General features: G+C 37.9%; 1 protein-coding gene across 8 annotated transcripts; it reads right to left on the reverse strand.

Annotated features, from left to right (window-relative positions):
• CREM (cAMP responsive element modulator) lies at window positions 1-27,757 on the reverse strand. 8 transcript variants are annotated; one of them, XM_019616336.2, is made up of 7 exons: window positions 23,813-23,945; window positions 23,114-23,237; window positions 13,737-13,828; window positions 13,458-13,594; window positions 9,633-9,821; window positions 2,808-2,964; window positions 1-736 (listed from the first exon to the last, which is right to left on the reverse strand). In XM_019616336.2, the coding sequence occupies exons 1-7, from the start codon at window positions 23,851-23,853 to the stop codon at window positions 592-594; spliced, it is 885 nt and encodes a 294-aa protein (XP_019471881.1). In that variant the 5' UTR covers window positions 23,854-23,945; the 3' UTR covers window positions 1-591. The 8 variants fall into 8 exon arrangements, with proteins under 8 accessions (XP_019471881.1, XP_010710789.1, XP_003207029.1 ...); XM_003206981.4 differs by lacking the exon at window positions 23,813-23,945 and adding an exon at window positions 27,667-27,757 and having other exon boundaries at window positions 600-1,137; XM_019616335.2 differs by having other exon boundaries at window positions 600-1,137; window positions 23,813-23,941.

The following is a 27,757-nucleotide window of genomic DNA, read 5'->3' on the forward strand; positions in this document are numbered from 1 at the left end:
TTAAACAACATCATTCTATTAAAAACTATCTTTAGCCATGGCACTCAGTGATAGCGATACAATACTTCTTCTTTCCACAAAGCAACTAATATAAAAATATGTCATAAAATCATTTGTAGACCAGTATGCTAATACATACATGTAATCATAACATTCTTTTATAAACTCTTTCCTGAGATACCTCGAGTTATTTGATTTTTCTCATATTACCAGATGCATTATCTTTATGATTCATTTGAAACAGCTGTAAAATATTTTGCATGTGCAGAACACTAGCAGTACATGTAAAAAGTAGCATGTAAATATATGGCAAAGAAACAGCTCTTAGAAATTATGGGTTTTTTCATTTTGATAGTTTTTTTTTTTTTTTTTAAACCTATTTGGCTCCTTGGGAGATGGAAGGGTGGAACGTGGAAAACCTGTAAGCAGAGCTATGAATTGACAAAAAGCAGGAAAGCATTTCAGGAATGTTAGAAGTTGGAATATAATATAAATGACACAGAGAAAGCCATAATTCATGTTGGCCATGTATTGCCTTATAAAGCAACCGGACATATTTTAGGTCAGTTCACAGTATAATAAATATTTTTACTAATCTGCTTTGGAAGAGCAAATGTCTTTAAGGGTTTCAAGCTCCTCTATAAGTTTCTGGTTCTGAACTTCTAGCACTGCAACACGACTCTCCAGACATTTTATGTATTCTTTCTTCCGACGTCGACATTCTTTAGCAGCTTCCCTGCAAAAAGCAGAAGTAAAAAGTGCAAACAAAAAGCCATTTGCATGCTATTAGAAAGCTCAACAGAGTAGGGAGACTACAACTGAAATCCAAATTTTGGAGCATCTCCCAAATAAGTCTGAAAACATTAAGCAAAACTGGGATTCCACAAGGGCCTCAAGTGTCTCTTTCTCGAGTTCATATGGCAATCTGTAGAATTGCTTCCTCTCATGCCTTGATTAAAGTTCATAATAAACAAGGTCCAAATGAAAGACAGTTATTCTGCTTTATGACAATAAAGATCTTTGAGGGCCTTGAGTTCCTCAATGAGAGTCTTGTTTTGGTTTTCAAGCACAGCCACACGATTTTCAAGACATTTGACATATTCTTTCTTCTTTCTGCGACATTCTCTGGCAGCTTCCCTGGAACCAATACAAGGCAAATGACTACAGGAACAGCCACAGTACGGCAAAGACTGGATAAATGAAATTACCTGCAATCCCTTTGGTTCCACAATAACAACAACAACCACCACCACCTCCTCCACCAACTGTTGGATTGCACACACAGAACAGCATGTAACAGCCATAAGCAACAGTGTGGTTAAAATGCAGTTCAAAACAATGAAAACAACTGGAAACAAATTCATCACCAACAAACACAATAGTGGAATTAATGCACTGAGAAAAGCACAGTAAATGATGTTATAATGACCTGAACTGTAGGACACAAGACTGAAAGCAGCGTTTTCTTTTGCAGTCACACTCCATTCTGTGTGTTTATCAGGACTATGACCTCCACATTCAAACCCAAACACAAACTGAATGCTACTCTCTTCAGATGAAAAGCTAGATGCCACATTTAAAACTTGCTATAGTTTTTGACCATAAAGTAGCAATCTACAGTAGAAGTCCAAATAGCTTCAGTATGCCAGCATTTTGAACTGTCCATATCACAGTGACTTTTTGTTGTTGGCAAATGGCAGCCCAGGGCCATTCCCATAGCTCCACTCAGAACTCTATGTCAATGACTTTAAATAGTATTTTCAGAACGAGGACTACAGACTTTAGATAGTATTTTCAGAAGTACGTCTCAAAACAGCATTCAATTATAGAAGAAATTTTATATGCAATGGGATTCCACTCCTTAAATGTTTTGGAACTATTTAAATTGCCAAACTGTGAGAACAGAACTTTGCAGTAAAGTTATTTTCAGAGACATAATAGAGACTAGTTTTAAAAACGTAGAGGAAAAACAAAGGGGAACACAACAACGCAGCAATCCCTGTGAGAAATTTTAAGAACAGGCATGAGAGCAAAGCAATACCATGAATTCAAGCATAAGGCAAGTGGCTATTCAATGTACTCGAGATCTGCATAGCAAACTACTTTTTCCTGAGGCATTAACCTCATTTCCATTGATAGAAGTGGCTATGCATTTAAAAAAAGGAGAAAGCCCCCTAAAAATAACAAGAATAAGCAGATAAAGGCAGTTATATAAAGACAGTTATAGCATATAGTTAATTACATGCCAACTAATTAAAAAATATACAGCCACTCCATACAATATTCTAAATGACAGGAGGACTGTATAGTAACTTATCTGAGGCAGGTATATAGAAAATTCTACAATTATCATCCAGTTATAGTGCAAGTCTTCCTCACAGCATAGACATATAGACAGCTGCTAATGAGATTCTCAGATAGCATTCTTACCAGCTCTTTCCTGGGATGTTGCAAGACAAGCATGCCCATAGCGGTCATTTTATTGTCAGTGGGGAAAAATGTCTTTCAACAATAAATATACATCTGGGTCATTACAAAAATGATCACTAATGGACAACATCAATACTGATTTTTGAAATACCATAGAATTAAAGACTAAAAATCCATGTGGATAAGACCAATATTCATCAGTCCTATAAATATATGTAATGATTCACACAGGATTTCTTGCCTTCCCTTTGTCAATCACAGACAGGGTTTGTGACTTTAAGGAAAGAACTTCATTAGAATATGAATTTATTAGTTTTGTTTTTGTTATGTTTGGGTTTTTACTTTCCCAACAGCATCTATTAATAAGGTGTTCTTACCTATTTTTCATAAGTCGCAGCTCTCTCTTGCGCGTTGCCTCTTCTGCCAGTTGCTGAGGACTATGCAGAGCCCCTGGTGAGGCTGCCATTACCACTCCCTGAGGTAAGTTAGTAGTGGGAGTCCGAAGCTGGTAAGATGGCATGTCTCCAGTGGCAGCTGTATTAAAGAATCATACGTAAAACTTTATGGCAAAAAAGAACTACGCAGAAGTCTCTCTAGAAAGAAGAGATTTCTGTTGATGAGTTACCCATGATCCCTACTCCATGAAGTATCTCAGAGGCCTGTAATATCACAACTACGTGATAATACTATTAGTATTATCTTACTAGCTTTCATTTCTATACTCTAAAATGAATCATCTAAACTGATCTAGCATGTGGTCCCACCAGCCAGAACAAAGTTGTGAAAGCTTTCACATGGCTCTTTGCAAACAACACAGGGAAAAGTGTTAGAGAAATGCTGCCTGAGCATTCACTCTAATTTCCTGTTGGTACAATTCTACAAAAAGATGGTGCTCCTGGTGCAGCCATGGAGGGTAATATGCTATGGCTGTCCTCTAACAGCTGACACAGGAGTCAGCTTTCTCCTCTTCTGTGACAGCACCAGCCCTACCAGCAATCTGGCAGGTCTTGGAAAACTGGAGAGCTGCTGTTGCCAAAATGAAAAGAAACATAAGTGCATAGTGAACAGGAGCACATTCCTTGAGGACCATAAATGGGATGCCCTGGCACTAGCAGACAAGAAAAAGGAGTGGCTGTTACACAGGAAAAGGTGTAGCCATACAGTAAAGGAGAGTGAAAAAGTTCAGCCCTGAGCCTGCCAATTTTGAGCTCTCCCATGCTAAATGTAGATCTGAAATCTGATCCGCAATTCAGAACCGATATACTGTATTCTGATATACGCACCTCATTTCTATATTTCTAAAACACTTTGCTCCTACACCACTTTCAAGCACTCACTCTCAAGTGAGATTCCTAAGTGCCTGTCTTATTTGACATAGGAAAAAAAATTAAAAAAATGTATCACCCCTAAAATTTTAAGCAAGTATTTGCCCATTCAACTCCTAAGTAATTTGTATCATCAAATAACACAACATCCACCTTTGTCATAAAAACAATTAAATATAAAAGAAAATTTCAGGGGCTGCTATACTCATTACATACTTAAAGCAGTATTAAAGCGTCAGCAAATGAAATTGCAAAAATAAAATCATAGAATCACAGAAAGACTTTGGTTGGAAGTGACATTAAAGATCAATTAGCTCCAACCCCCTGCTGTAGACAGACAAAAACAGTTTGTGGGAGGCTGGCAGGTAGAGCAGTAAAGTGACACAGAACAACAGGAGAAAAAAAATGAACCAAACCCAAATCCTCAACTTAAAAACATATATATTTATATACTATTAATCTTTTAAAGTTGTGCACTGTGACCAATCGCAGCTACACCTCAAACCCCCCCCACCAGCTTCAGTAGCTTGCTCCCCCCTCACAGCCCAGCAGGTCACAGGGCACGGAGCTGCCAGCTCAGCTGCAACAGGGAGCTGATCTGCTGGGGCTGGGCAGGGAAAGAACTCGGTGGAGGACAGCCTTGGAGCATGGCCCAGCAGCCTTGGTCTTCTCGTGTATCACTAAATGAATTAACCCTTGGTTTGAGTTCTTCCCATCTGCTAGCAGCCCCAGCTATGTCAAGGAGACATAACTCTAGCTTGGTATTATCAAAAATGGAATTTTAGAGTGTCTATAGGCTCACTGGCCACATTACATGCATTTCATAAACACTACCGAAAGAACTACCTTCCTCTATCTTCAAAAAAGGAAGAAAAAAAAAAAAAAAGATTATCTTGGATCACATTACAAATCCAAGTGAAGCATTTTGTAGATCAGGTCACAGGGAAAGACCCATTACCCAGGTCACCTCCACCTGGCAACACCAGCTGCTTTGCTGCCTGTGCCTGACCTCCCCTCAGATGCTTGCCAACAGCACTTGCTGCTGTGAGAAGGACTCTGCAATAAAGTACCTACTGCATACTCAAAAAATCCCTATCTCAGCTGGGATCAGCAAGCACACAGTAAGCAACAACACAGCACATCAGTAGTTTGACCAGCTTCCAAAGTGCCCAGCCCTGCCTAACAACTGCCTCGCATATGAATCTATGAGTGTGGTAACAGATAATTATTTTGGTGCTACAGACCACCACAGTAACATTTGTTTTACAGGAAAGTGAGTGATATTATTGCTAAGTGATTATTTCTAATTCTGCAAAAAAATTTTAATAGCTTTAAATATTATAACAAAGTACTGTTTCTCTTCAAATAGACATTAGTAAAACTGAAAAGACTCTAAAAAGGAAGGACAAAAAACACTAAAAAAATTCATACTGTTTAAGTCCATTAATAATAGATGTACTACATAGAAGAGTACCTTCCATTTCAGTATCTGAGACAAAAAACCCACACCTTGGTCCAGGCCAACATCTCTGTAAAAGCAGTGTTCATTTCTAGTGAAACTGCATGAGGCTTTAAAGGCATTGCTGCATACCAGATACAGGGCTGAGCATGTTAACCAACCTGGAATTGGTGATTTCCCCTAGCACATGAGCCCACATCATCCTTTCTTTTTTCCTCTTAAAAATTGCAAGGGGAAAAAGAGAATCTTCAGAAACCTATGGCTTTTATTTGAGTCTTCGAGAAAGTTATTAGCAGGAAAACAAACAAAAATTACATTTAGCAGAGCACGGTTACCTTTGTAAGTTAAGCTCTGAAAAGTTAAAAAAAAATTACAGAAGGCATAAAAAAATAAAAATATAATAACACTCCAACACTTTGTAATCCAACACTTTGTAATAGCAAGCTCTTGGAAAAAATTACTTTCTGAACACTAGAGAGCACCCTACACTGGAGTTCTTGTAGTGGCTTCCCAGGAGAAAAGAACGTGATACATGTTACGCATTAGTGTATCTATGCTCCCTTCCTCTGAGTCATCATGTGATAGGACTAAATTATCAGAGGGCTTTCAACTTCACCACTAAACTAGTTAAGCAAGGCATGAATCACTATTCTTCGGAGCACAAGAGCACAAAAAATGGACTCAGAAGATAAGTATCTTCAGGCTGATGAAAAAAAAAAAATAGATGCCAGCACCGAGCAGCACGTAGGTACCGGCTGCAAACTGGTTAACAATACAGCTCAGCCAGAGGCAACTGACGAAGCAGAAAGGAACTGACTAAATCACAGCATGACTTGGGGCTGACGTCAATGTGTATCTTGTTTGGAGTTTAACTTTTCCAGTTCCCTACTGCAACACGATTCCAGGAAGCCTAATGACGTCAGCCTTTTGAACTTAATTAGCGGAGGAACAGACCATTTCAACAGCGGAGGAGAAAACACGCAGACACTGCAGTACTTAAAACTGCTGCTTTTCTATCTGCTTATGTTCACTATTTTCCTTAATAAGGAAAGTAAAAGGGTTTATTTACACGACTGTAACAGCATTACACCTTTCTCTTACAGCTATGCTTGAGCCTATTCTAGCTATTGAATCTACAGGGTTTATTGCTAAACAAAAAACAAGTGTCATTTCTACAAAATAAAATACACAATGACAAACATAGCCGCTATCTCCATATTAAAGGATTTCAAAGAGTGGTGGATTTTTTCAACAGAGTCTTCTGTCAAACATAAAAGATTCGTTACCTGCATCAGTCTGTGCAACAACTCACACACCAATTTCTTCCCCCCAAATGAAACTGATAAAATTACACAGAGACCCAACACTGCCCAGACAGAGCTGGAACCCATCTTTGTCAGTTGTGAGAGATTAAAGAGTTACAGCAACAAGTCAAAAAGAAAAAATGTCACAAACACCATCTAAGCACTGCTAAAACAGCCACAATATGCAGTAAAAGACTAACAAAACGTTTACCTGTTTCATCTCCTGTAACAGCCATGCTCAGCCCCTGCACGCACAGTTCTCCTGCTCCTCTCCCAGAGCTCAGCATGAACTGTTCTAAACTAGCAAGCATGTGCAGGATTACAAGCAAGAGCACTGACATCACAGTGACCTCACTTGCCTACCACTGTCATTAATATGCTCAGTCACTGGAACAGCTCACTGAAACTGCAGCCCAAACAACTGCTGCTCTTCCAGTAAACGTTTGGTGGTTTTTTTTTCGTTTTTTTTTTCCTCCCTTCCGTATTTCTGTAAGCCCAGCTTTGTTCTCTTCCCTTCAATTATACATAAAGCTACAGAAAGCACTCACCACAGAGCTGGCTGTCAAGCTAGACCAAGATACACAGAACCAACTGACAGAAATTAAAATACTCATAAATGATTCAGAAGGATTAAATCACAATCGGACACGATCACAAACAGTGAAATTTTAAAGGGACACGTGCAATTGTTTTGGTTTGAGCAGCTCCACCAGAAGGCAGAACTCGGACAGACGTGTAAGGCAGGAGTGCTTAACAAGCTGTAACAAATACCTAAATGAAAGGCTACATACAGCTCCTCGGGGGAGGAAGGGGAAGGGAGGGGGAGACCACAGCCCACTCGCTTCATTTCAATTAAAAGCTTCAGAAGAGACTGAAGAAAACCTCCAGGGATATCAGATGCTCTATCAGGCAGAACAGTAACCCTGAATAAGGGCAACCCCTTCACCTATCCCCTCCTTTTTCACAAAGTGCAAGGGAACTGGCTGGCTTATGAAAATAAATAAATCAATGAACAAGTGTCTCAGCTTTATGAAGGCTGGTGCTTCAAACCCACAGTTCAGGTACTTTTCTGCACACAGAGCATAGCCAGCTTTTAAAGCCTACGTCTGTGATAAACCAATTTAGATTGGTAATACATCAACTGTGGAACTATGCCAAGGACAGCAAAAATGAAAGCATCGGTGCAATAACGGATTCTCCTTGTCATTCTGGGACCGCTTCAGTGTCATGTGAACAGAACAGCAGAACTGAAGTACACAAGAAGTACCAGCATAGATCTCTCAAATATTTCATGTTATGAAAACACACCTTGATCCCAACAGAATACCATTTGATGCAACTTTCCAAAACTAATTTTCACTAATAATTACACACTTCATTTCCTTCAGGTGGCAGAAAAATCCTGGATCCGTCTTAGGAAACCATCATGACATCAGAACTGCCCAGTTTTTCCAATGAACGTAAATCGGTAGCTAACAAAGTATCACTCAGTTGGATCACCCAGGGATCTCTGCCCTTTTATATTCATCCTTCAATTCCATCACAAGCCCTCAGAAAAATATCAAGCATAGGTTGAAGTTGAAAGTTCACTAAGCAGAATGTTGTTTTTCTATTCTAATCTACGCTATCACCTTATTAGGTGTACAGCGAACCACCAGGTGTGCACTAACAACAGATGTTCATAAATTACATACCTACAGACTTTCTGACATACCAAGCAATGTGACCCGCAGTAAGGACCTGCCAGCCCATTGTTTCACTCCATCAGGAGTAACTCAGATTTGTTGATGATATGTGCTTAGCAGAACAAGATCTCTCTTAGCTTAAATATTCTCAGGTGTTTTCATATCTCTTTTTTTTTTTTAATGTGTTCCAAATGATTTTTCAGTACCAACAGTGTATAATAATTTGAAACCTCTTTTGTTGTGATCATTTCTGAGCTCATGACCACTTACTATTCCCTTTGAATTTTCTCCTTTATATTTTATCTAGAGTTTTTCTTCAGAGTCAACAACTGTAAGCCTCATTAAAGCATTAGAGTTTGGGCCAAATGAACTCTAGGAAACTCTAGAAAAATTCAACTTCTCTAAGTATGAACAGAAAACAAATTAATTTAGTTGTAACTATCTAGAAGGTTCCAGAAAGCTATTCAGCAGCTATTCAGTAATCGTCTCTGAATCCATTTTGAAAGCTTCCATTGCAAGTGAGGCACACTCAAAAATGTTCCACTGCCAGAATGGGAAATTTGGATGGAGAAAAAACAAATTTGGCTCTTTAGGCTTTGCTAAGAACATATTCCTGGTAACACTTTAGGCAGATATAACAATACTGTATGCATTGTGAAGACCAACATTTCATTTCAGGGTTCTTCATATTACAGTTTTAAACTTTCCTTGAAATGCTTTTTAAAAGTATTAGAAAGACACTGTATTTCAGCAAATACAGTTAATTAACCAGAGCCAACAGAAAAAAATCAGGTTGAGACTGTACTAAATAGTGGTAGCAAACAAATTCAAGTATTTACAAACTATTAGCTTTATTTACACCCTGTGCTTCCTTTACAGAAAAGAAAGAAAAACATCCACTTAAAGATAAAACTTACTCTAAAAATATATATCGGGGAAAAAATCCTTAATCTGGACTTTACCATTTATCTCAGACTAGAACAAGGTAGGTTTAGATTAGATCCAAAAGAGAAAATCTTTACTCAGATACAGACTTCCAAGTAACTTCAAAACCCGTGTTGTATAAAGACTAAAACTGCTGAAAAAAACAAAATAGTTTTATGTATCAAATGAAATACAGTTTGAACTGAGATGATGAGGCTGCAACAATGTCTTTACTTCAATTAAACATGTCACTTGAAGTCTGGACAAGGAAATTAAAAGCAGAGGGTAATTTTATCCTGTTATTTCCTTCTCATAGCTTTTTTGATCCACAGAAATGGCTGCTTCCTCAAAGAGAGAAACTCAGTCTCCTTCTAAAACTCTCTTCTATCTTGGTATACATAAACATAAACATTTCATAGTGCAATACTGTGAACACAAAACAAAAAGTCTAGTAAGAATAAATGTTTCATATGAAAAAAAAATGCAGTAGACTAATAAACTATACCTTGAACAACAAGTTGGCTTCCAGGAACAAAAAACTGTTGTGTACCATCAGATGACTGTGCTGTGTATTGCACAATGGTAGCACCCGGCTGAGGAGCTCCTGAATTTGTCATTGTTAACGTCTGCAGTCCCTGGGCACCATCAGAAGGTGGATTAGAAATCTGGATTGTACCACTTGGAGTTATAGTAACTAAACATGAAAAGAAAAAGACAGGTTAGTTAGCAGTATGCCTTTACCATCACAGCTGCATATCACATCAAATAAGTTAATAAATATATAAAAATCAGTTCAACTGTTGATTCAGTTCATGACCCAGTAGTTTCTAAACAAGAGTGAATGTAACTTTGGTAACCATTTCCCCTACAGGACTGATTCCTATCATACTAAGATCATGACATTCCTCCTCACCCTATCAACTATCCTGAGCCCAACCACGACGTAGGTATTTCTTGTGTTGGACCTTTGCTCAAAATTGTGGCTTCACAGAAGACTATAGAATATTCCCAGACATTCCTTGGTCTTGTACATGATGCAAGTGGATATAAGCAGTAGCTTCTCCTCTAGCTACAACTGAAGATGAAAATAACACAATTGTTTGAATATGATTAACACCTCTAATTCAGAAAGAGGTTAGATCTTCCCTTCTCTTCCTAGACAGGAAAAAGAAACTAAAAGCTGCTCTTTCCCACATTTCCTAATTCTTCAATTGCTAAAAACCCATCCTAAGACAGCAAAAAATCCAAATAGATGGCAAAAGAACTTGTTACTTTCATTTTTCCTGCATCACTCCTGGAAGAACAACAGAAATTGCACAAAGAGGCAGAAAAGAAAGGGGAGGGATTCTCTCTCTCTGTCTCTCTCTCTCTCTCTCTCTCTCACACATACACACACACACACACACACACGTGCGCACATACCACCACACACCAACTATGCAAATAACTCTTGCATATGTTTAGGCCACCACCACAGGTGAAGGAAACCAATTTTTTCCCAGTATTCAATAACCAGTATGATAGAATTACAGCCAGTAGAGTCATTTTGTAGCCAAGACAGGCTACCTTATGAAAAGATATCTATTTTCCTTACAGAAAGATCAACATCCCTGTTGATGGATGTTATGGGGAAAGATATTCTATCTGGCTGGTCGTGCCCGTCAGCCCGTCTGCTTCCACAAGTCAAAGCCAAGAAGTTCTAAGGAAAATGGTATTTGGAAACCATGGCAACACAGCATTTTGGCTGGTGTAAAGTAAGGAAAGAACAGCCATCACCGCTGATAACAGAGAAAATATATTTGATTTTAAGATACATTTACTTATCCAGTTTTTCCAAAAATAATCATTCCATGTCTCCAGACACCAACATACAGTCAAGATCACCTTTTCAGCTATTCTGCCTCTTCTACACAGGAATATGGAGAATATAGAGAAAAACAAGGAAATAGTAAATTCAGTAACTTATGGTTTTTTTAAAAGCAGGCCACAGTACAGACCTCTACAGTGACACTGTGAGACCATTTCTTCATTGCCACGCACACCATAAAAAGCTTTATAAGCTGCTGGCTGCATACACAGCAGAACCCATGCAACCAGCAGTGGCCAAGGAGAGAGTACTCAAACAGAATAATGATAAGTAGGGATAGAAAAACAACTGACAGGAAACAAAGGTAAAACAGATACACATAGCAAGCTCCTGCTTCATATCCAGGAATCCACATTGCATTCCCACACAGTGTCCCTGCGTTTAGCTGACAGCAGTTGCTCAGAATGACGGGCAGCCAACAGCATGGCTGATTAGAAATGTTGTGGATCTGTGCCTTTCAACTGTAAGAACCAGAAGTAAACAGCCACGCTTTCCAAATCAGGACTGCATTTACTACAAGAAGATGACCAACCTTGCTACCACTTGAATCCAACCACATCTAAACTTTTCTGACAAGGAGTATCTTTGAGCACTTGAGCAATGAGCAGGACCTAAGAAGAGTTTAATATCATTTTTTACATCAAATATCAAAGTAATGAATTGGATATGGAAACCATTTCTGGGAAGACAAGGCTCTCAAAATGAATTTTGTCAAAATGATTTTTTTAAGCCGGAATCAGCAGGACCAATGAAGACTGACATCCTGAAGCAATGTCTCTTCACATCTGAGAACACATTAAATAAATAATTGTAGAGACAGCTCTCTTAAAAATACTTCAAATATTTTACGTTACAAATAAAGTGTACTGAATGAAAAAACAGAATTCTTCTATGTTTGGTCCATGCTAAAGCCAGGCTTAAATTAAGATAAATGAGATTTAATTAATTTTTTATGGATTCTGCTAATTCAAGTCCGTTGTTGGTGATGCTCTCTGCTTCTTGATTTTTCAAAAGTTGAAGTTTGTTTGAACAAGGAAGAAAAAAATGAGAATTTCATTATTCTTTTACACACTTCTCCACGATTTATATTTATGATTTATAAGCACATTCAAACTAAAACATCCTTTAATTTAAGAAGTGAGAATGGTTTCCTGCAAGATATTGCTAGTTAAACCACAAGTCTGGTTTCCCAGAGCAATGCGTGATTAAGAAATCCAAAGCCTGAAAGATTTGAAGGCTCACTAGAGCATGTTGCAAACTCTATAGAACCTGGAAGGAGTGCATATTTGTCTAAAGCTAAATCAAAGCCAAACAAACAAAGTGCCACCACCACACAAATAAATAAAATAAAATTAATTTGATCAAGGAGAGCTGCAGATTCTGGACAGGATAACTACCATTTAGCATGGCAAGAAATTCATGGAAAAGAGTAATTCAGATGCTAGCAAAGTCCAAGCAACATTACTTTCTATGCAGAAGAGTAGATATATGCAAAGTCTGCTGTCTCAGATTTTATAATGAGTTTAGTTGTACAAATTAAAAATAACCGAAGAAAAGTGACTAGCATGTGGCACAGAGGGAGCTGTTCTATCTTTTTTATATTCTGCTGTTAGTGTTTTAGTAGATACCCTCTGCCTTCAAAAGACTTTTTCAGAAAACAACATGCCTTTTCCAATTTTCCTGTCATTATATCAAAGGAAAAATACCTGCATTTCAGCATGCTTACACCAAGGAAGGTATTGAAACAAAAGTAAAAAAAGCCTGTAGGAGCAAAGCATTATCAAACACAAAATTTAAAAAGTAGTTTTAAGGAAGGTATCTCTTAGGTGATCAATGACTAAGCACAAGAAGCTATGGGAAGTGAGCTATGCCATGTTTTCAACATAAACAAAGAAATGAAGAAAAAAAAAAAGTTCCACAGAACTGAACTATGAAACCAACTTGGAACTTGATTTTGGATGAAATAACAAATATTGGAGACAACAGTTTAGGTTAATGTTGCAGTTAAAACAGAGTTAAAATGTGACAACTGAAGAAAAAGAAAAAATTTCCTACTCCAATCCCACATTTTAAAAAACTACCTCACTAATTGTTATTTCATGAGTAACACCAATACACAGCAAATCACAGTACTAAGAAACTGCAGGGATTTATAACTGCACATTCACATACAATACAGACCAGTGCCAACATCTGGCACAGCACCCAGGCCTCACCTCCACATTTTTAATGCGTAGGAATCCCAGAAGGACTAAGTCAAGTAATCAACGAACACTATAGGAAAAAGACTAAACGTTTTTCGTGCCCACATCAGGAGAAATGAAATATAAAAATCAGGATTAATTAGAAGTATGGAAGTTCTCATTCTTCTCAACAAGACATCTCTATTTCATTATGAAACTTTAAGAAAAAAACTGTTCCTATTTTGTTCTGCAACAAAACACAGTATCTTTGCAAACATACTGAATTGCCCTGTGCTAGAATGATACAGGCTGCTTGGCATGGACAGTGGAGAAATTCCAGCTCCTTCTTCTTCTGACTTTTCTTCTTCAATCCTTGGGATAGCAGGAGTATCTGAAGAGAGTTCATTCAAAATTTTTCTGAAATAGAAAAAGAGATACTTTTATATATTTGAAATTCCATACCCATGGGAAGCTAAGTCACTGCCTTTGATCAGACAGTTTTGCTGTTACACATAAGCTGAAGTTAAAAACCAGCAAAAACAAAATGAAAAGTCCTTACCGGTATGAAGGCCTTCTTGAAAGTATTTCCCTACGTTTTTGAGTATCAGTTATCTCTTCTGATTCTGCAGAGTCGTCTGCAATCGATGCTACCTGTAATAGCAAGTTTCTAATATTTATAACTTCATTAAAAAAAAAAAATTAAAAAAATTTAAAAATCCTTTTGTGTTTGCATACAGAAAGTTGATATACCTTTTTTAAAATTACAAATCACAGGATTTATAATGTCTCTTTCTACAGTACATCACCAATTGTGATTAGCAACACAAGCACTTAGGTGACATCTTTCATTTGGAAAAAAATAAATAATAATCCACATCACATTTCTTTTGAATGACATCAGCAAAAGTATTAAATACAGAAGATTTCTTTAAATGTAATAATATTACAGAATTAGGTTGAAAATAAACATTTTAAATACAGAATACAGCATTAATGCACCTTAAACAATAGTATACAATACAGAAACCTTTTCACAATCACACCAAAACTATTTAGAAAAGTAGTTTATTTAATTATACATTTATTAAATTATACTTATCGGTACATTCATACAAACAAATATGCTGTTTAGCAACACCATGCAAGTTGTACAAACTCCTGAAAAGTTCACACTGCCTCATTTTCTCAGAACTTTATTAGCATTATTTTCACAGTTTCTTTTCTCTTAAGAAAGAGAATTCTTTTCTTTACACTGTTGTGATTTACTAAGAGATTAAGACCTGGGGCTGAATTGCACTCTTTGCCAGCAGTTAGAGTATTGCATGAAACAGAAAATGATTACTGAACAAGACAAGCATGCTTGTCTGTTGATACTTACAACTACTCGGAACTATTGGTGTATATGATCCAAAACTGAAGCAGAATGGTGACATTTGTGTGAAAATAATCTTTTACATAAAGATAGATAGATAGCAGTTTCAGATGTAGTGCTGTTTTAAGCTAACACAGGAGAGTGACATGAAATATGATTTAAGAAACTAAAAGGCTCAAGGGTTTGACCTGGGTGCAGTGGAGACTTCCCTGCAGCTTGTGAAAGACAAAAAAAAAAAGACAAGCCACAACAACATACCCAAACTCAGAAAGTAAAGTAACACAGATGCCAGGCCTGAGCAGTCACAAATGTACACAACCCAAGAGAAGAGCCCTACCGTGACCTGCTGGTCTATCAGTCCTCGAGGCTCTGTCATAAACCTTGACAACTAAGGCACCATTCCACAGCCAAGAGCTTGGGCAGTATAATTCAAAGAGAGTTTTTAATCCACAGAGGAAGGGAAAAAAGAACTCGTCCCAGGACAAACAGCAGGAAAACAAGATGTTAGAGGCTTTTAACCTTCTCATTCTATTCATAACCACCCCTTCATTGAGAAGGCAGACTAAGAAGTCAGAAACAGTAGTACTTTGGTAAAAGGATAAGGAAATCACAAGAAAAAGGAAGCATTTTTATGTAGAAGAGATTTTCTGCAATAAAATTCAGAAGTTCTAATTTTTAAGAAGAAATTAGACAAATGTAATGTATGTTTGTTCTAATAGCAAGCAACCATGTTTATAAGGCTTCCAAATGGAAACCATTGCCATTTTTTCCCAGCCATTAGACAGACTTTTCCAACTTTAACACACTGCTCTGCAGTTGAGCAAAAATAACTTTGAGCTCGTGCCCAAGCTGCCAAAACCTGATACACTGCAGGGGAGAAGCAAGAAGGAAAGTCAAATCTGAATTGTAAACCTTCTTACAATTAAAACAACAGCAGTAGAGCGAAGAACACAATACAGGTATTTTTTCATCCAAAAAGCAATGGCGTTAACAAGAAAAAATTGTAACAGTTTCAAGCTGCAGGTGTCTGAGAGAGAGGTCATACAGGCTTTAACATTGGTCTTCAGTTTCTATTCGGCTGGTTTTTAATTAAATTGTTACCATTTTCCAAGTCTCCCACTATCTGGCGTAGACAGGACATAAATTAAAGCCAGACAGTCTGGAGAAAGTGCCAGGTGGCAGGATAAAGTACTTAAGAAGATCACAGGAGGGCCTAGCAACCTTTGTAATGAAGTCCTTCACAAGACACTCTTTTTTTCCTACCCCCTCCCTTCTGGTAGGGTCACGTTATTCTCCATTAGCATGCTCAAATGAAAGCAAAGCAAAAATCTGGAACTAATCAATATCAATCAGAACAGCTTTCCCATCTCTACTCCTTTGGGAAAGGCAAGGTCAAGTTGACACAATGGAACAAACAGTTGATTCCCACTCCCCTAAGACGACGCAACAGCAGTTGGCAAGAGATGCTGGAGAAATTCCTCCTTCTGAGCTCCGAAGAAAGTACTTGAGTTTTGTGTGCTATGTCCCAACTATATCGCCTTTAAGAAAAGCAATGACAGAAATTGGGAAAGACTGAAGTTTATTATTTCACTCTGGCAAATTACAGTTAGAAATAAATCCAGAGGAAAAAAATACTTTTGAAAGTTTGAAAACTTCAATCTGACTTCAAGCTTGACCAAACACAAGTCCTTTGCTATCTACCGAGCCTTGTCAGTAGTGAACTAGAATTTCAAAACCTTACCGTATCCCATTGTGTACCCCTACAATTAAGATGCTGAATACCTCACAAAGGTTTCATTCTTGTTTTCCAGTCTCTAAGGTAAATACACTTACATATGACTTTTATCTACTATACTTAAAAGCTACTCTAAAGTTTCAAATGTTAGAGGCTGCTTCTCAAGAAGACTGACAATGCACACACCTTTTCTTCAACATGTTGCAATGACTTCTGGTAGAACAGTCTAGGTGTAATTTAACTAATCTCTCTTTGCAGACGTGATCAATTTTACTCACAAGAAGCAATTCAACTTACATTTCATGGTCAGTTTTTAAGAAAACTGGATCAAAAATATTCCTAACTACAAAGAAAAGCATGAACTGGAGGTCTGTAAACATTTTCAAACTAGCACAAAATTATATTCTCTCAAGTCTTTTTCACTATTTAAAAGCTCTGGAAATAATTAATCATTTTGCAGCAGTCTGTTTTCAGCACGCTAAAACATAACTTTTTGCCAAATAAGTGCTTCTTTTGAAGCTGCCCTTATTTTTGCTCTTTACAACTATGCGGCCACAAAAAGCAACACCACACGATCCAACAGAGCCTGCAAAAGCAACAGGCAATCATTTAAAACTGTTTACTTCCATCATATCCAGATGCTCTCAAAAACACAGTATAAAAGACACTCGCTCATTTTCATTAGAAACACGATGTTCATAGAATCAAACAAAACAGAAAAACTGCAAAATGCACTAAAACAGGTCACGCTATTACACAAATTTGCCGTTGCACAAGTTCAGGTTCCGACACACAAGTTCTTAAAAGATAAACAGGAAGCACGAAGGAATCGCTACACAATGCCTGTAGTGCTGCTACCAGTTGGCAGTTTGCCATCGTGCTGCTCCCCACCCCCTGTCCTACAATGTGTAAGTAAACCTCCCGGCACTGGTAGGAATGAACTGACATGGGGCACAAATAGCAAGGAAAACACAAAACTTCATGAAAACAGAAGAGCAGAGCTGACCTGAACAGCTTGCATTCGTTGTGACTGAATGACTGAGGGCTGCGTGGCTTGAATGACAGCCTGGCCATGAACTGTATGACTAGGAGACAACTGCTCCAGAAATAGATACTGCTGGAGATCCTTTTCCAGCACTTGAAGCAGGTACAGAAACCAGCAAAGGATACAGTCGTGGTGTGTAAGTGACACGTCTGAAGACTTCAGTAAGGGCTCTTAGAAGCAATACTAGAACAAGTTGGTTCTGATGTGGTATCTAAAACAGCTCAAGTGTGTGTACTTATCACACACAGAAATACACTAGTTTTAGCAGGAAGAAATTAGTATCTGTCCAAATGATGTCAGAAACTTAAACTGCCTTCTACTGAACTGAAAACCTTTTTAATTACTTTCTTCTTTTCCTCTAGAGACTTCACGTTTTCAATAAAAAACAACCCTAACCTATCACAGACTAAATCTGCTGTTGCTAGCAGGAACGTTAGGAAGAACCTCAAGTAATGTACCCAAAAATAGCAGAACTTATTGAAGTATGTTGCAGTGACAATACACAGAGGAGAACGCTCTTAGTCTCACATCCAGAACTGTTTTTGCTTTGTTAAGCTAAAAATTTAGTTGCAACTTTTGGTCTTGAGATAGATGTCTCAAAGGGATATGATAATTTTTCAGATTGGAAGAAAAGAAAGTATTTAAGCAATACATGGAATTCCAAGTTGTTTTAGTTTAATAAATCCTCTTTATATATTCTACAATAACAAGAAAAGCAGAGTTAGAGTACTTTGATATGACAATAAACAACAGACAAATCTTAAACTTAGCCCAGCTGAAGAAAATGGTGGCCTTGTTCTGTTTAGGAATACATCCGAGCCCTCTTCCTGATGACATTTTAGCATTGGTCAGACACACAGCATTGCCCAGCCCACGGTTCTCAATCATCAGTACTGAGCTGAATGTGTTAAGTAGTAAGGAAACAGAGCAGACTAAGAAACAGCTCAAATTTATGCTACTACTGTTAAATCTATTAACAGAGACAGAGATATCAAAACGGAAAGCGTTATGATTAACCTCAAGTTCTTTGTGATGAAATATCCTGAAACTCAATGTGAAAAGGAAGAAAGTTACAACTTCCTAAAATCATACAGTAATATTTTTCAAAGAGGACTACATTAAAAACTCTAATTTCTACATGCATGAATAAACCCTAAGTAATCTAAGATTCTGCTATTTTCCCTTTCTTTCTCAGCCTCAAAATGTGAGTAGCAAAGGTAAAAATTGATGAGAGTGAGAAGAAAAACATGATTAACGTTGAATATGTAGAAGAAGATATTTATAATCATAGAATCATTCTATTTAAAGAGTTTTGTATTTTTCTATATTCACACTGAAGGTGATTTCCTTTTTTGAATTCCATGACTTTTAAGTTGCTTGTTGCCTAATAAACTTTCCTTTCTTGAGACAAGAGAAAGTTGTTGGCTACCATCAAGACACACTACTATCAGGAAAACCAGATGTTGGCTCAAATACCTTGACAAAACAACGTCTCTAGGAAACAGAGACAGGATCTTGTCAGCATTCACTACATAATCATTCAATTGTTGTAGTAAACTGATCAGGTTTTCAGGAAATAAGACAATTGAAGGCATTTCTAACTCTCAAATGGAAACAATCACTCCTTAACTGGCATTAAGTAGCAACATGTAAATAAAATATATACAAGCTTATACCTCCCACACAATAAAACAAATATCAACATTATCATCAGAAATACATCTTTGAGATCCAGAATGTCTCAGAAGATCTGAAGAGTATGATTTACTTTCTGTCTGGCACAATTGACGTCATCCTAAACCCAAGCTTCAAGGAAAGAGCATGGAGCAGTCAGAACAGTCCCAGAGCATGCTAACCTCTCAAAACATTAAGAAGGCAATTCCACTCAGCCTTTCAATTTGCAGATCTCAAAGACAGCAGTAATATGATACAATTCACTAGTGCATCAGAAAGAACATGCAGAGCACAACACACACAAAGCAGTACAACATGAACAATATATTAGTTTCTGTGTTCAGTACACAATGGGTCAGGCACATATAATCAGGAAGTAAACCAGCACTCAAAATTAAGAAACACTGTATTCATTTAAAAGCTTCTTATTCAGTCTAACCACACACAGAGGGGAAAAAAAAGACTCAGCTAATACTCTTAGAATATATTTTACAGCACAGGAGAAATTGTTTTGTTCCTATTAATTCCGATAGGAGATTAAATGGAGAGTGGAGAGCGCAGGAGGAGAAAAGACAATGGCATCTTTAAACCTGGATCAAACAAAAAGTGATTTGTTTGTTCTTTTATATCTGTTTTAAACATCTCTATTTGATCACTGCTTGCTGGGTTTTCACAATTACCTGGAGGTTAAACAGCATGCACATTCATGTTATTGTAGTTCCTATAAAGTACACATTACATTTGTGATCATTTTGTTTTAGGTTTGTTTCCAAGAACAATGACTTAGAAATTCTAACTTCGTACTTTTCATCTCTTTTATAAAGTATTAAAAATGTTAAAATAATTTTGATTCACACTTTATTTAGCATTATCTTTAAATTGAACACTTCTGTGTTGGCCAAAATACTTCTGCATTGTGAGGCTCAGTAAAATAGCCTTGGCAAATAAAAAAAACAAATCAACATACAACATTGCTTTCTGACATCAGTGATGAGCAATGCTACCTATGACATCATCCTCCAAGGGACGTCTTGCACCAACTGAAAACCATCCACAAGCAATTCAGCAATACAGGGGGTGAGGGGAGATTAACACATGAAGCACCTGAGCAAACAGTGTAAGAGTTATATTTCAGCAACAGCAAAGAGATTTTAGATGTTGCATTATCCTCTGGGGGTCTGAGCTGCACTACAGTAGTCTAATCACTTCAACAGATACCAACTAGATATTCTGTCATAGCAATATGGGTTCATACTCCAGATGTTTGGAAATAAGTGATTCTCTTTCCAAGAAAGCACAAAAACATAGTAAGCAAAAAGCACCCCCGAAAACAAACATGAATTATCTTCACTGAGGTATGCATTCTTTCAGAGAGGTCACTTATCAGTCCTCTGACTTCAAGATGCACAGTCATTGAACAGCTGTACACGAACACATGAACTGTGTACACACACTCTCTTGTCATTCAAGGTCAGATAACTTTTCCTACTACAGAGTTTACACTCACAGCCTACGTTTCATAACTCAAACGTAGCTAGTACGAAGTAAGGTGCACACAGCTCCATGTCATTTCTGTTGCAGCTACAGAAACTAAGTGCTACAAGGACTCCAGAAGTGAGGTACTTCAGAAAAAAAGAGAAGACAGAGCAAACCCACTGTGAATTCACCTAACAGGAAAGTAAAGGGCTCATCACACAAGCACTGCCTAGCTTCTTGAGGAATAGCTGAAGACAGGAAAGTCTTGGCTAATTGCAAAGCTAATAACAGTAAGGAAACACTCAGGTATAAAGAAGTCAAATGACTGCTCCCAGCCATTTGGTGAGAGCATACCCTTGAGAAAGGGCACAGCAGTGACAAAGCTACAGTTTTGTAACACTCTAGTATCTACTTGGAAAAATGCCCTGGACTTGCACGTGGCAGGCTGGTTTTAAAACCATATTCAGAACCGTATGGTAAGCTTCAACAGTGCTCAGTCTCCTGGGATGAAGATTTAACCCAGTTAGGTGCTGAGACACCCAAGGAGAGTGCCCTTGAAATGCTAAACCTGAGCAGTCTCAGCTTGCAATGGCTGTGCACTCCATCCATCAGAAAAGTCCCTCTAATCCCTCTGACAGCAGTTCTCACATTGTAAATCCTGACCTGAGTCTGGTTCACGGCCAGCATTGTGAGGTCAACCAACAATATTCTGGATCAAGGCAGCAAGCACAGCTCTAATAATAGACAGAATATGACAAATGCAAGAGGTGATACAAAGAACCTACCAAGGATGCAGAACTGAAGGAAAAAACAAAACAAAACAAACAAACAAAGAAAACAAAACTGAAGGTACTTTATTACAATTGAAAAAATTCTAAATAGATTCCTCCTCCGTTTTTATACTTAGTATATTTGTCTGGCTGAGCACAGGACAACATGCGGTGCAATACAGCTTCTAGAAATACGGCAAATGGAACATTAATCATTAATTTCTCTTTAAATAACAACGTAACTGTTTCAAGTTTGATATCATCAATGTGATAAGGATATTTTCTTTCAAATCAACTTACTTCGTTTAAAAGCAGCTCTACATAAATAAGTACCTATGTATATGAGACAAAACCCATGGAGCCTATATAAAAAGAAGTTGAGAAATTTTCCAGCTCATACCTCTGTTCTTTACTGAAAGCATGAAGCTTTCTGTATCAGCTTCCAAAGGCAACTGGATTCCCTCACAGCTGCAAGCTCAGTTCAGCTCTTCAGGCCTTCTAACCAAAGTGAGGAACAAGCAAGTGTGAACTCTGGACTGCTCTCCTGAGGCTTCAAACTGAAACACACTCCACATGCTCTGTTTTGCTGCTAACTGACAGAGATTCAGCAGTGCTTCCAGATGTATTAGCTTTAACTGAAAGACAAAAAGGCCTGTGCCTGGAATGACTGAACCTCATCAGTTATCACTGTGCAGCACTCCAGTACTGAGATGCCACCTAAGATGAGATATTGATCTGTATGTAAAATCTATTGTTAAAATACAAAATTTGGCCTGAACCATCAAAGACAGACAAAATGAAGGGGGGAAATCAGCAAAGCAAAACAAATACAGTTTTTGACTTCATGCTCCATTCAAGGAAAAAAAAAAAGACAGGATTCCCAATGATGCAGATATCAAAACCACAAATACCAATGATAACAAACATAAACAAGCATTCAAAAACATTTTGCAACTTACTTGGCAACTAAAGATCCACAAAAAGCCAGCTATATTCCCTCCTGAAAATAAACCTATGACATAAGTCTAGTACATAACATACCACATATATGACACAAAATAATTGAGCCCTTTGTTGGAACTGTATTACTAACTTCTAAATTCTGATGTGGAAGAAATTCTCTAAGATAGGCTTGATTGCTTTCTTTTCATATCAGTTCCTTTATTTCACAAAGGGTTTTTGCAGGTTCTTCTAAGGGGTCTACACAACATCCCAAAGATACAAGGCTTAGCACTGCCAAGAACGTTCTCAAGTGCTGAATCTTTCAGTGCTTATTTTTAATGATTGAAACTTGTCGTGCCATCTTTATCTCTTAACTACCAAAGATCCAGGTACAATCACTATGTAGAACACGTACATTTTAGAAATCCAGACACTGACATCAGATGCACAAAGATGAAAAGGAACAAGCATAAATTAAAATTATACGTGCAAGATGAAATACATTCTATACAAAAATCTAGGAAAGAACCACAGCTATTTTTATTCATTTTCATTATACAACACATCTTCAAAATACACGATTCTGCTGTTTGATCTTTGGGCCACCAACTCTTTAGGACCCTAGATTCAGTTGCAAAATAAACATAATCTTCTGAGAAAAGTGAAAAATATGCCTAATGATCATTTTGAAAAGCGCAAGCTCCTAGAAGAGTTACCTTTAAAAGATCTGATTAATACTAGCTCTTTGTTAAATATAGCAGGCATTGTTTTTTGGTATACATTTGCTGTTTTTCCTATCTAATCCAAGTCTTATAGAACACGAGAACTTCAAGTTGCGTTTTTTGCAGTAGACAATAAAAAACCATAACAGTTGTGGATGTCAGTTTACTGACTCTTCCCAGCTCTCCACACTCCAACTTACCTGAGATACTGAGGAAATCTCATGTTTGTCTGGCTGACAGCGATTGTGAACAGCGTCTCTATCTGGCATAGAATCCACTGCGTTATCATCCTGTTGTGATTCAACCATTTCCATGGTCATCCGTCTAAAATTAAGTACATACGTACATAAATATAGCTGTATGCATACATAAACATTGCTGTATGAAGGGTACATCAAGAATCTAGGTAGAAAAGAGCAATATCAGACTATTTTATACTTGCAGCAAGAAATTAACACAAAATACATAATCTCTCTCAAAACTATTGGATTAATGGAAGTTCTTCCAATTCAACCATACTAAAATCTTCATTCAGATAGCCACGAGCTATCAAACATGCCCTCTGGAAAGCCGTAAGGCTCCCACAGCAGCCAGCACCACCTGCAGTAGTGCCTCGCGCCTCACACCTCCCAGCAAACAAAGCTCAAGCTGACCTGTGGCCATGTTCTGGCACAGCCTTCTAAAGGGCTCCTGGAAAACTGAACCCAGTCTGGGATTTGTGTTTGAACCATCCATAAATAAGTCGTGGCTCAAGACCCTCAACCACTCTTCTTGTGCTTTTAAAAGGAGGGCAAGTTTCAAAGCTGAATGAATAACTCTCTGACCCTCAATTTAAGTTACAAGTCTAAACTCAATAGGGAAAGCTTCTAAATATATCTATCATATAGGTGCACAATTACCTCTCAGTTGTTTTTTCGTGTTTCTTGGCACACTGAGTCATAATGGAAGAGATGTGTGTCTTAAAACAAGGTTCTCTCGGGCTCCCTCTCTTTACTATCACTCTCTGTGCTGACAGTGTGTCATTGAACAAGTGATGTCACAAGCATCACCATGGCAGCAGCGCAAGCTACAAACAGAACCAAGACCCAGGGTGTAGACATGCAGACCACACAGCACGCCCCATGGACGTGCTCCCCACTACGTGTTGTGTCAGAGAAGGAATTAAGATGATGAAAGGAAAAAGTGATAAAATTATGGTTTTAAGAGGCAGAAAATCTAGCTTCATGAGTTCAGATCAGATGGGTTCAGTCACTGGGCAACCCAGCGTAACTCAACCTTCAACTGTTTCAACCAACTGGTAGCTACTGGGGTTTTTTCCATAAAGTGAGACAGGGCACAGACCAGGAAACGGCTCTGTTAACTGCCCAACACTGAGGCTCCTGAACTGTCCCATAAGTTAAAAGTTAATGGCATAATATCAAACAAAACAAACTCAACTCCTTTTATGACATGAAAGCATTGCTTTTACCTGCACAATAACCTGTGATCACACAGGTCAGAAAGGAGTACAGCTAAATGATAGAGAAGCACATTTCTAATGTGCAGCCCTCTCATGGTACTCTGCTGTCCAAATTTAACAGGCTGCTTTGCCAACAGAGCTTCAATTTCAGCACTTAAACTTGTTGGGGTACTTCAGTCAACAGAAATTACATACTCTAGGCCAGTATCAATTCAGGTAAAATTATTAATACAACATTTCATCTTTCAGCATTCCTGTCTTCTTAGTTATCACCGATTAATTCTACACAACTTAATATAATCTAATTAAAGGCCTACTAAAATTCATCAAATTAAGCAACTTGGAGAAGAATATATTCACCAAGTTTTCCATTGTAATTTTCCATAACAAGATGTTTATCTTATTACATCATTCCATTTTCAGATATGCACTCAATACAACAGAGAAAGAGCAGAAGCATTCCTTAGTAGACTGGGAACATTCACACAGACCGAAGCACACAAACTCTATCCAGCTCATCTAAGAATGCCTCCATAAGCTTTAGAACAGCTCACACATCAGGGAAGATTAAAAAACGCATGTGGGCTGGCACCACATTCATTGCAATCTCTTCCTATAGGCAGGAATACAGTCAGAATTAATTCACTTTATATGGGCCACAAAGTATTTTGTTGTCCAAAACCATCTGCCACATATAACCCTACTGCTGGGGGAAAAAAATAACAAACAAGAAACCACACACACACACACACACACACACACACACACACAAAAAAAAAAACAAGTACTTCCATCTCATTGAAAACACTTCATAGAATTTTACCTATCAAGAGCCAGCCTTCATTTTGTGAAACCCAGCTTTTATTTTCTTAGTGTTAACTTAAGGTCCCGCAATCAGTAGGGGATTATCAAAAATGTTTTATTTTACTACTTTGACTATCAGCACCTCCCTCCCAAAACTCTGCCAGCTGCTGCAGTTCAGTAACTGGTGGCTAATAATATGGAAAAAGCATCAGCACAGCCAGCAGGAAGTTATTCCTACGATTTCACAAAGTGTAGCACAGGGAACAGACTGCATTTTGTAAGGTTATATACATTAAATTATGCTCGTCATTGTTTACTTATGTCAGTGATATGGCAAACATAATTAAAACATGACATACATGAAGAACTCAAGAATTAAAATATATTTTCCATCTTCAAATGTGCACATTTATTCTGATTCCTAACGAAGACAATTGCTTATCTTAAATCTTCAGCAAAGTGGAGCAAAATCTGAAAATTTGTTTTCGTCTTTAATGTAGGCTTTGCTATTGTTGTTTTAAAGCCATTAAGTTCAAGACCATAGCAAAATACTACTTCTGGATAAGCTAAAATCCACTTCTTTTTGAAAACCTGCTGATTCTAATATATTTGAAAACAGGGACTTGAGTAAAAATGCTGCAGAAATTCACCACTTCAAGTATAGTGGTCTAACTTCAGCCTATAACATCAAAATAACAACACTTCAGTGATTTTAAAGGATTTAGCTTGGTATAAAACTTCTAAGAGAGATGTAACGGAAGGCATATTGTAGGCTGTTCATACATCATTCATACATGTTACGAGATTAAGAACCTTCAACAAATACAACCACAGAGGATTACCAGACCCGCAGGCAAAGGTCACCTGCAGGCACTGCAGCCTCCAGGACAAGAAGGTACACAGCCACATCACCCCCTGTGGGCCCGCATGCACCCCAACACCATGCAAAGGAACTTCTGAATTTCACAGTCCAATCCAGTATCACTGTCAGCGTGCTCTCATAAGCACCCAGATTTCTGTAACTTGAGCTGCACAGGTTTTTTATTTCCTGTACCATCTTGTATATCTTGTATATATATTTAACCACGAACACACTGAAGTGGGAGCGGATCATGATTACGTTTTACTAAACCAACAGTAATACCGACTGCTGTAAAAAAGCACCAGTTTAATTCAGAAACTACAATTTCATGCATCTGTCACTCAATCCCTTTGCGTTGAAAAAGAATAAATCTGTTAGAATTTTCCTGAAGTTTCAGAGTAAAAGAAATTTTCTGTCAAGCACTTTGTGTGGGTGCATCAGAATTGTTTGACATCATATGTTTAAATTAATTAGTAAAGTCTGTCCTATGTATAATATACTAACCTTCTTCCTCTTTTAAGGTAAAACTAAGCAAACAATTGGTTTTAAATTGGTTTCACCCTAATTTAAAATAATGTGGTTTTCTTCATTGTATGATTAACTATGTTACAGAATCACACAGAATGGCACGGGATGGAAGGGACCTTAAGAGATCACTAAGTCCAACCCCCTGCTAAGGCAGGTACCCTACAATAGGTCACACAGGTAGGTGTCCAGATGGGCCTAGAAAATCTCCATAGAAGGAGACTCCACAACCTCTCTGGGCAGCTTGTTCCAGTGCTCTGTCATCCTTACCATAAAGAAGTTCTTCCGCATGTTAGTATCGATCTTCCTAAGTTCAAGATTTAGGCCACTGCTCCTTGTCTTATTGCTATGCACCACATACAAGCTTTAATCCTACAGTTAGTATTAATACATTGATTTCTTACATAGTCTACCTTCGTTGTTTACCATCACAGAGGAATAAATTTAAATATAAGGCTGGATTCTTTAAAAATTAATAAACAAGACATATTCCAGCAACCCTTCCCAGCCATACACACACATACTCCTAAAAAAACAACAACTGTGAAGTAGGTAGTAACACTTTAATGTGGATTAGTACATATTTTATAATTTTTTATAAATATCTGAGGTGTGGAGGGCAGAGTGGTGAGGCCAGTCTCTTTTCAGTGGTACGTGGAGACAGGACGAGGGGAAACGGACATAAGCTGCAGCACAGGAAGTTTCGCACGAATGTGCGTAAGAACTTCTTCATGGTGAGGGTGACGGAGCACTGGAACAGGCTGCCCAGGGAGGTTGTGGAGTCTCCTTCTCTGGAGATATTCAAGTCTCGCCTGGACGCCTACCTGTGCGACCTGGTGTAGGGAACCTGCTTTGGCAGGGGGGTTGGTCTCCATGATCTCTAGAGGTCCCTTCCAACCCCTACAATTCTGTGATTCTGTGATATTTACTACAGTCACCAATGTAAATGTGACCAATGTGCAGCAGCTAGGGGCAGGTAAACACAGATTAAGATGCAGACTCAACACACCAAAAGCTCCTCCAGCTGCTAAAAGCAGCACCACCCACGGGACAATATTGACACTTGAGTTAAAGGAAAAGGTAGAGAACTGGAAGTCATTTACCTCAAAAGGTGTGAACCTTTTAGCACTTTTTGTCCACAGATAAAAGGACAAGGAGAACATCTTATCAAGACATATTGTTCTGTAATAAAGA

The sequence above is a fragment of the Meleagris gallopavo genome, chromosome 6 (assembly GCF_000146605.3).
Source record: "Meleagris gallopavo isolate NT-WF06-2002-E0010 breed Aviagen turkey brand Nicholas breeding stock chromosome 6, Turkey_5.1, whole genome shotgun sequence".
NCBI lineage: Eukaryota > Metazoa > Chordata > Aves > Galliformes > Phasianidae > Meleagris > Meleagris gallopavo.

Coding starts and splice junctions, on each gene's coding strand:
- CREM (XM_019616336.2), bottom strand. CDS start 23,853: ATGACTCAGTGTGCCAAGAAACACGAAAAAACAACTGAGAG. Junction 9,822..13,457: donor TTCTAGCACAGGGCAATTCA/GTATGTTTGCAA, acceptor TTTCATGTTTAG/TTACTATAACTCCAAGTGGT. Junction 2,965..9,632: donor AAGCCAACTTGTTGTTCAAG/GTATAGTTTATT, acceptor TCTTTAATACAG/CTGCCACTGGAGACATGCCA.